The following is a 10,106-nucleotide window of genomic DNA, read 5'->3' on the forward strand; positions in this document are numbered from 1 at the left end:
TACTTAGCGGACGCGGAATAGTCGCACTCAATATATTATACTCACGCAATTTATAACTCGTGGCTAATCTGCCGAAAATAATGAAAGACATCCAAAGGATTGAACATAATTGAGTATAATACATCCTTGTATTTTTTTTTTATTATTTACTTTAACACCTATTGTAATCTTAGATTTTTATATTTTTAACTTATTTTAATTAATTATTATTAATCTATTTTAATTTTAATTGTATATAGGCTTATAAGTTACGACGTAAAAACTTAATTTAATTTATTTAACATATCATTCAACTAATTAGTCTAGGTTTCAATCTACGGTATATCGATATTTTTTTTTTTGCATTTATCATTGCAACTATATCTATATGAATGTAATATAATGAAGCCAATGGCCTCTAACGCCGGAGCTAAAAATTAATTTTAAAGAAGACACAATTTTGTCTTTCTCACACATTTTTTTCGGAACTACTACAAATTTTAAATTCTCAATTCATTTTATTTTTGTCAATCATCTATGAATATAATATAATAAAGTCTATGTTGCCGGAGCTAATAATCAATTTAAAAAAAACATGTAATCATATATTTTGCTTTTTTCACATTTTTTAAAATTTTTTCCTGAAACTACAAGTTTTTAAATTCTAAATTAATTTTTTTTTTACATTTTTCATTCATAGATTTTTTTTTTGACTTTTTGGACCTTTATTACAAATTTTTAAATTCTAAATTTATTAATTTTTTTGCATTTATCATTGCAATTACCAATGAATGTAATATAATAAAGCCAGTGACCCTGTCGCCGGAGCTAATAATCAATTTAAGAAAAACATATAATTTTGTTTTTCTCACGATGTTTTTATTTTTTTCGGTCCTATTAAAAATTTTTAAATGCTAAATTTATTTTATTCTTGTAATAACAATTGCAATCACCGACGAATATAATATAATAAGACCAATAGCAACTGTCGCCGAAGCTATTAGACAATTAAAAAAATATATATAATTATATATTTTGTCTTTTTTACAGTGTTTTAAATTTCTTTTATAACCACTACAAATTTTTTAAATTCTAAATTTATTTTATTTTTCGTATTTATCATTGCAATTACAGATGAATATAATATAATAAAGCCAGTGATCCAGTCGCCGGAGTAAAAAATTAATTTTAAAGAAGACATAATTTTGTCTTTCTCACACATTTTTTTCGGAACTACTACAAGTTTTAAATACTAAATTCATTTTTTTAAATTTTTCATGCACACTTTTTTTTTTGACTTTTCGGACTATTAAAAATCACGTTATCATCGTTGAATATAATATAATAAAGCCTACTTCCCCTGTCGCCGGAGCCAATAAACAATTTAAAAAATATATATAATTATATATTTTGTCTTTTTCACAATTTTTTTAATTTTTTTCTGAAACTACAAATTTTTAAATTCTAAATTAATTTTTTTTTACATTTTTCATTCTTGAATTTTTTTGACTTTTCGGACTTATATTACAAATTTATTTTATTTTTTGCATTTATCATTGCAATTACCGATGAATGTAATATAATAAAGCTAGTGACCCCGCCGCCGGAGCAAAAAATTAATTTTAAAGAAGACATAATTTTGTCTTTCTCACACATTTTTTTCGGAACTACTACAAGTTTTAAATACTAAATTCATTTTTTAAATTTTTTATGCATACTTTTTTTTTTTGACTTTTCGACCTATTAAAAATGTTTAAATTCAAACTTTATTTTATTTTTTGCATTCATCACATAATCATCGTTGAATATAATATTATAAAGCCTATGGCCCCTGTCGCCGGAGCTAATAAATAATTTTAAAAAAACATATAATCATATATTTTGTCTTTTTCACAATTTTTAAAAAATTTTCTTGAAAGACTACAAGTTTTTAAATTCTTAATTAATTTTTTTTTTTTAATTTTTCATTCATAGATTTTTTTTTGACTTTTCGGACCTTTATTACAAATTTTTAAATTCTAAATTTATTTTGTTCTTTGTATTAACAATTGCAATCACCGACGAACATAATATAATAAAGCCAATGGCAACTGTCGCCGGAGATATTAGACAATTAATAAAATATAAATAATTATATATTTTGTCTTTTTTACAATTTTTTAAATTTTTTTTGGAAACACTACAAGTTTTTAAATTCTAAATTCAATTATTTTTACATTTTTTTATTTGATTTTCGGATTTATTATGAATTTTTAAATTCTAAATTTATTTTATTTTTTGAATTGATCATTGCAATTACCGATGAATAAAATATAGTAAAGCCTATGTCCCCTGTCGCTGGATCTAATAATCAATTTTAAAAAAACATTTATTTTTGTCTTTTTCACAATTTTTTTAAAACTTTTTTGGATCCATTACAAATTTTAAAAATCAAAATTTTTTTTGTTCTTTGCATTAACAATTGCAATTACCGCCGAATATAATAAAATAAAGCCAATAGCAACAATCGTCACCGAATTATAGTCAATTAAAAAAAATACATTGTGTTTATATATAATATATTATATTATCATAATTATGAACTTAGAATTTTTAAAAAAATTTCGGACCTTTTACAAGTTATCCAACTCTAAATAAATTTTTTTCTGCATTTTTCATGTATGTATTTTTTTTAATTTGTCTGACCTATTACAAAATTTCAAAATTTCAAAATTTATTTAATTTTTTGGACACAAAAAACGCATTTATGGGTACACTTATACATTATTATACTTACATTGATAGCATAAGGCAATGCTTATTTTGTTACACCTTTTTCGGACCTTTTTTTTTTAATTATAAATATTTTGAATATTTTCGCACTCTCGTGCAAACTCATAATTTTGGCAACATATTGCCTTTCACATACTGTTTTTTCTTTTTTCGCACCGGTTTTCGCATATTAAAATGTATGACATTTAAATAACAATATGTAGTAACGAATAATTCAAACAATATCGATCATACCTTTTATGAATACATGTTTTTTCATGTATAATTTTTGACATGTACACAAATTATCATAACAATCATTTTGCATTGTTTCTATTGCATGTATTGTATCACCATTATTATTATTAAAAATACTAAAAAAACTGGTTTTTTTATGTTGTGATTTATATATTTATTATATTTATTGTGGCAATATATATTTTTGTTGTATTATTTGTTCATAGTTTTATATTTTTTTACATTAGGTATATTATATTATTTGAACATTTTGTGTTGTATGACGTTCAAAATGCATATATTTTATTAGTACAGTACTATAGTGATTAAACCATTTTTGAAAGTCCATAAATGATTGGCTGCCGTTGGATTCGCAAAAAAGATAGAAGATGAACTTGAATCTTTATGGCTTTATTTTGTGGATACTAAAATTAAATCGAAACTGGTTGTTAAGTCGTAATTCAAATATGTTAGGTATTTTTTTTTTTTTTTATTAGCTTTTAGTAACAACTATTAAGCTCGACAATTATTTATACGTCATTACATCATAGTTAATTAACAATAAAGAAAATAGTAATTAAATATCACATAAAGTTGTCATAATAATATTTAAGATACACATAACTGATAAGTGATGTTACCGAGATAATATTATTGGTTAAATTGGTTAGGAAAGAGAAAAGAAAAAGAATATAATAATAATTGTATAGATAAGGATAAATGGATTTCATTATAGGTAGAAATAGTAAATTGTTGGTAATTAGTTGTGGTACTTATGGAGAGTGTTATGTGAGTTATGAGGTTAGGTATTTACCTACCACATTATAAATTATACATTCGGAAAAATTAGAAGGATAAAAAACAATATCAAATGTTTTCACCCCAAATCAACATTTCTGACTATTGGTAGTTATACCTATGCAATGTTACACCAACACATTCCCAAGTGTGATGTGAAAAGAAACTTCGGAAATCAATGTTAACTTATCTTTTATTATTTATGTATTATTAGCTTCACAAATACATAAACTGTAAGACGTCGATTAAATTACTATAGGTAAGTTATTGGTTAACATAATATTCAATTTTATATAGAGAAAAGCAACCGAATTTTAACTAAGTTGAGTTGCTTTTTTTTCTAGTTAACCTATTCATTCATGTCATATATACAGTAGTTATATATAATGCAATGATATCATCAAAAACACATACTATTTTATAGGTATTATAATATTTTTCTAGCCGCTTTAATTAGTTCACCTAGCTACTTTTGTCCGTACAATTAAACAATAATATTATAATTTATAAACACAACAATTGTATGCCCACGTTTCAAAAACGCTTTCGTATTAAGCTCAAATATATTTGCGGAAAATGGGAAATCTCATGATTCAATTTTCTCGCCTCACCGTATTTCTTCGCAGATGATGTATTATATCTGTGTTGATATTATTCACTCGCTTTCTTAATAATATATTTTATGGGACCTATACCTACCTACAGTGGCGGCGTGATAGGGTGTTTCATGAGGCAATTGTCTCACGACCAATTAACGTGGTGGTACCCCCGGGAACGGATATTAAAAACCACATATGGAATATGGTCAACTAATACCATTAGTATTAGCAGTATTACTTTAACCTTACGTTTACTGGAAATAAACTATTATTTATAGTGCATGTTGTATAGTGTGCAATAACGCAGTATATTGGTGCCATTGTGGTAACACGTAACACTATCATAGATAATATTGTATCATTATTTTATTTATCTATTAACAATATTTCCCCTTCGTTGGTTGGGCTGTATGCAGCACTGGTGGATCGTGGATGCACGTAATATTGAAGTAATGACGAATTGACGGTTATGTTACTTTTAACTTTAAAATTTTATTAAGTATTGTTATTTGTTGTTCATATTCTGGAGACAATAAATGCATGGGTAGCGACGTAGCGTTCTCTTAAGAAAAAATTCCCATAAAGCTCGCTTATGTTTTTTATTTTTAATTTTTGTAGCAATTTATAATTTGTCATAATATTTATTACAATAATACCCAATAAAATAATAAAAAACTAATTAAAATTTTCTCAATGGTAGGTAAAACTGATAAAGTCAGTAACAGATAAAGATTAACTACTACAAGCGAAGACCGATTAGAAAGTTTGATGATTTTAAACAGTAAAAGAGATATAAACATAGATTATAATTTGGCCATTGATACTTTTGCAGCAACATCAGATTTATTGAGGGACAATTTATTGTTTAAATAAAGATTTATTGTTATTTATATATTATAAGTAATTTTATTATATTTCTGATATTAACATGACAAAGTATATTACTGTTGTAGAATTGTGAATTTGGGGGTGTGGGAAAAAATTTAGGTGGTGGTGGTGGTCGAGCATTTATACTTGCCTCATAAATTAAAATAGTTCACGCCGCCACTGCCTACCTACCTATATTTGAAAGAATAAATAAATTTTGACTTTTCGAGTGACGGTCGATGTAAAATATTATATTGAATGATTAGATCTTCCCAACCCAGTTATGGTTGTTTACACGAAAAAACCTCCCGTGGTGTGCTAAAACCAGAATTTCGAAACACACTGGTTATATGATAAAATCTTATTTTGGAAAAAAAAATTAGTCGAAATTTAATATTTGTAAAAATATTCTATAAATCATTAATGTTTTGTACAAGTATCAAAGTTAAACAAACCAGTGAAAAATATACAATTTTTGAGTGAATTTAATTTTTAAGCCCCGAGCAACTACGGATCATGAAACCAAATTTACACTGCGATCATAGGTATATATTGTGTACTGCATTCAATTAATGACGAGCTAAAATGAATCTTTTTATAAGGGTTGAGATCATGTACCTCGTTGATAAAAATATGTAATATAATTTTTTCTCTTTTGAGTGTATTTTCAATGTTGAATTACCTACCTGTACATAAAGAATAAAATGTATTATTTTGCATTGTCAACAATTTACTTTCATATTAATTGTAAAGGCTTTTAGGTGAGTTGTAAAACAAACTTGGCAAAGTTCAAATTCTGAATACGTCTTAAAATGTGTTTGGTACTTATTGCACCTTGCAATTTAAATAATATAGTATATCATAATTATATAGTACTCACTAAATATATTTTTAATAATAATAATATGATTTACTACACACTTATAGTACGTAGGTCGTAGGTAGCGAGTAACGTCGACTATAGTGACAAACTGACAACTAACGATGTACATCATTGTATACTATTATTTATTATACAACAATATATTATTTTATAGATCGGATCAAGCAGTAGATTCACTGGTGTATTATGGTCGATTTTTGTGACAATATAACTATAACAATAAAACAATACACAACAATATAATATGTTTCTGCAAGTACTTACAGCAATTTTTTTAGTTCTGAACCGAGCAAAGATTGTATGGATTTTACAATGATTAAGGGTTTTTTATTTGCTAGCGACTGAAGACAGTAGAAAAAATGCTTCAATCATCAACTTAGGGGGAGGTTGCTGATTGAAAATCTCGGATCTAGATTGTTTGAACATCTTTAAATTTTTACACTAAAAATCGGGTATGTGGATGTCTCTCTGGCTCTCTGCTGTATATTAGGTGTGTATAAGAGGTCGTTGTAATAGAGCGTATTAAATTTGAATTCAGTGATATCGAATCATTGTGTACGAAAAACGGTTCTGAGCGGAGACGGTATGTCAGTTTGGGCTATTTTATATTGTTATTACTTATGATTAATATGGTAACCGGTAAGTTGAATTAATATTAGTTAGTATTAGTTAAACAATGTACCTATTTGTTCATACCTGTTCTGAAGATTTGCTGTATATGTCGTCACTTGTCGTTGTAATTGTCTTTGTCGTCGTAATTTTCTTCATTGACGTCGCATTCATCATCGTCGTTGTCGGTTTGGTCGAACGTATGCTGTGTAACTATGCTGTTCTAGTAATTCGATAGATTTCTTACAGTTTTAAATAAATGTAAGTAGGTATGTATTCAAATCAAACCCTATAAGCAGGCCATGACGAAATCCAGCAGTATAATTATTTCTGTGTATTGATTAGCTAATAATAGGTGAACATAAATTGAATAATATAAATAATAAGTGATCATAAAATAAAGTCACAAAACATTGATTAAACCACTGTTTTTTTCCGAAGTTTTTTTCTTGGGCACATAATATGTTAGAACGACGACGCATAGGTATAACTACCAATATAATATTAAATCTTTTTTGAGATAAAATAGATTTTGTTATTTTATTACTCTTTTTTTACCGATCACATATAATATAATGTGGTAGATATTCTTAATTATAGATACTTGCAACTTGCCTAACTTACGGCTTACCAACCAGATTCAACTTAATTTTGTAGTTGTCCGCAAAATAAAAGTATCTGATTCGCGTTGTATGTCAGGTATTTATGGACTTACTAAAAATGATTCGACCACTCAAAATTGTACGTAAATGTTTTTATAACATAATAATATGTATTTTGAACGTCTAACTACGCAATAATGTTCAAACGATATAGCATATGAATAAATATAATACTATGAACAAATAATACAACAAACTTATTGCATAAAAAAAATGTATATTTAATCACAAACAAAGAAAAACCGTCAGGTATATCATGTTTTAATACACGAAGTCACGAAATGTAAAAAATGCAAAACAATCGTTATTATAGATATATGAACTTATCTATCATGCATATCAAAAACAAAATATTAAAAAATTGAGTAGTTACATCAAAAAGTATATGATCGAATACATGATAATATATATATTATATATTTATATACCTATGATATTTTTCGAATGAAAAAAAAGTTTATAGTTTATTAGTTTGTTATTCGTTATCTGAATAAAATACATTTTGTAAACGAGTAAGAAAAAAATAATGTACATTAAAGTGTGCATACAAATACAAAGAATTAAAAAAAATATATACGTACGAAAAAAGTTCATAAAAAATGTGCAAACCATCAATCTGAAACGTTAACGGTACTCCAAATAGTGCAGGCTGACTGTGGTAACTACTGGTAATACCAGCATAGAAGGTTGAACATAAATTATTCCACGTTCACAATACTTTGGCAGAAACATATTCTACGTGCCACGTTCACGAAACATTTCCAGACCCGTCTTTTGGACCTCTTCCAAAGTGATCTGCGTGCAGGTCCACTTGGGATTTCAGTCATTTTTGACTGCACTTGCCGGATAGTGTTCACTCCGCCATACTTGGGTGGGAGAATATTGATCTCTGGAGATGACTGGATATGAAGTGCAAGTTTATGCCGTAGTTGCATTGGTCCGCAGAAAGCTTCGATCCTGCGATCGACGGCCAGGTCCATCGCGTCGATCAGTGAGGATCGGTGATGGAGTTGCACTGGTGTTGGTGTGGTCTAATAATATGATAAAATAAAAAGTGTAAAATTCTTAAAGACTAAAATCATACAATATAATATTCTATGTACATACCCGCTCTGGAGATCTGCTGCAGTGTATGTCGTCGTTGTCATCATCGTCGCCGTCTTTATCATCGTCGTTGTCGTCGTCCTTTCCATCATCATCATTGTCATCGTCATTTCTATCATCGTCGTTGTCGTCGTCATTTCCATCATCGTTGTTGTGGTCGTCATCTTCATCATCTTCATTAGTCTCAATAGTCTCATTATAGTCGTCATTAGTGTTATCGTCGTCGTCGGTCTCATCGTACATCTTTTGTTCAATAAAAACAATTGACCCATCATGGGCAGTAGTGTTGTAGTTCCGTTTTCCGTTATCTCCAATGTTTCCAATTTCCGATTCGTTTGTAGTTGCCAATTTCTCAAGCCGGTCTTTTGTCCCCATATTGTTCCCACGAGTAGGCATGAAATAAAACGTCGCACTGCGGCAGTGCAGCGTACCGCAGTGAAGGCAAATACTGTGGGGGGTGCCAAGTCCCCACAGGTTCCACGTGGACACACACTGACCTCTGTGCCAAGTACTCCCCCTTCACGCGTTTGGGGGTTGAGGGGTTTTTTTTCAGGGTTGTCCTTCCCTTAGGGCATTTGCTCAGCGCGAGCAGGCTGCCTCCGACCTTACCGGCCCTTTCTCCTATCACCTATTCAGAGAAAGAGCCGACTCAGAATTTTTTATCGTGGTTTTCCTTCCACTAGGGCTTTGCTGGCGCTAGCAGGCTACCTCCAACCTGCCGACCCCAGCCAGTTAAGGCGAGGGCGGCTCTTGAAACTCCGGCTCCAACCGATTAAGGTCACAGCCGGGTTGGGACCACTTGGTAAGACCTAGTTAAAGGCCCGCAAGCTCCCCCACCACATCAAGGTGGATCCCGTCGGGGGAGTTCGTTTGTAAGTAATGTTATTTAAATAATAGTATTTTACAATAAGTTATAAATTAAACACTAAAATAGGTTAAATTAAATTTAAATTAAAAATTAAATTCAAAGTTATCTTTCGCATTGTTATAATAAAAGCACAGTCTATAATGTTTATTACACTTGTACGCAAGGATGAGCATTAATGAGTTGAAAACTTGAAAAGTTAATTGAATGTAAACTTTTTAATTTAATTAATTATTTTTGAGTTTCCGTCTGTTTAACTATTAATAAATATATTTAATAAGCTATTCATTATAGTACTCACTCATAGTGGAAACGAATCCTGATTTCCAATAATTGTGATGAATTAAAAAAAAATAAGGTTAGCACTAATATCCACTAAATTGGTAATCGGTATAATTATAATAATAATAATTTATTTGAAATCAAAAACAGTATACCTACTAACAAAACAATTTTATATTAATGAATTAAAATATTGAATTCTCGAAAATATATAACATTTAAGTATATAATTGTACATGGTTCTCTGTTTTTATTATAAATAAATAAATATTACAAACAGCTAAGCTTGCTATACAGAATGAGTGATATTGTTCAAAAACAATTTAGAAGAAATATGTTGATACAGCAAAAACTTTAAAAAAAATGAATAAAATGTGTATAAAGATAATGAAAGAGCAAAATATGAAAAAAAAATACCTAACAAAATTACATTTTATAAAATCATGATTATAACATCCTTATAAACTAAA

General features: G+C 28.5%; 1 protein-coding gene across 1 annotated transcript; it reads right to left on the bottom strand.

Moving 5' to 3' along the window:
* Nucleotides 1-7,983: 7,983 nt before the first annotated feature.
* On the bottom strand, nucleotides 7,984-9,354 carry LOC111042223 (eisosome protein SEG2-like). Its single transcript, XM_022326768.1, has 2 exons — nucleotides 8,493-9,354; nucleotides 7,984-8,416 (listed from the first exon to the last, which is right to left on the bottom strand). The coding sequence occupies exons 1-2, from the start codon at nucleotides 8,883-8,885 to the stop codon at nucleotides 8,084-8,086; spliced, it is 726 nt and encodes a 241-aa protein (XP_022182460.1). The 5' UTR covers nucleotides 8,886-9,354; the 3' UTR covers nucleotides 7,984-8,083.
* Nucleotides 9,355-10,106: the final 752 nt, after the last annotated feature.

This window comes from Myzus persicae, unplaced genomic scaffold, assembly GCF_001856785.1.
Source record: "Myzus persicae strain clone G006 unplaced genomic scaffold, MPER_G0061.0, whole genome shotgun sequence".
Taxonomy (NCBI): Eukaryota; Metazoa; Arthropoda; class Insecta; order Hemiptera; family Aphididae; genus Myzus; species Myzus persicae.

Bases quoted from the DNA above. Each gene is read 5' to 3' on its own strand.
- LOC111042223 (XM_022326768.1), bottom strand. From the start codon at position 8,885: ATGCCTACTCGTGGGAACAATATGGGGACAAAAGACCGGCTTGAGAAA. The intron at 8,417-8,492 runs GTATGTACATAG...TCATATTATTAG, and splicing joins GCAGCAGATCTCCAGAGCGG to ACCACACCAACACCAGTGCA.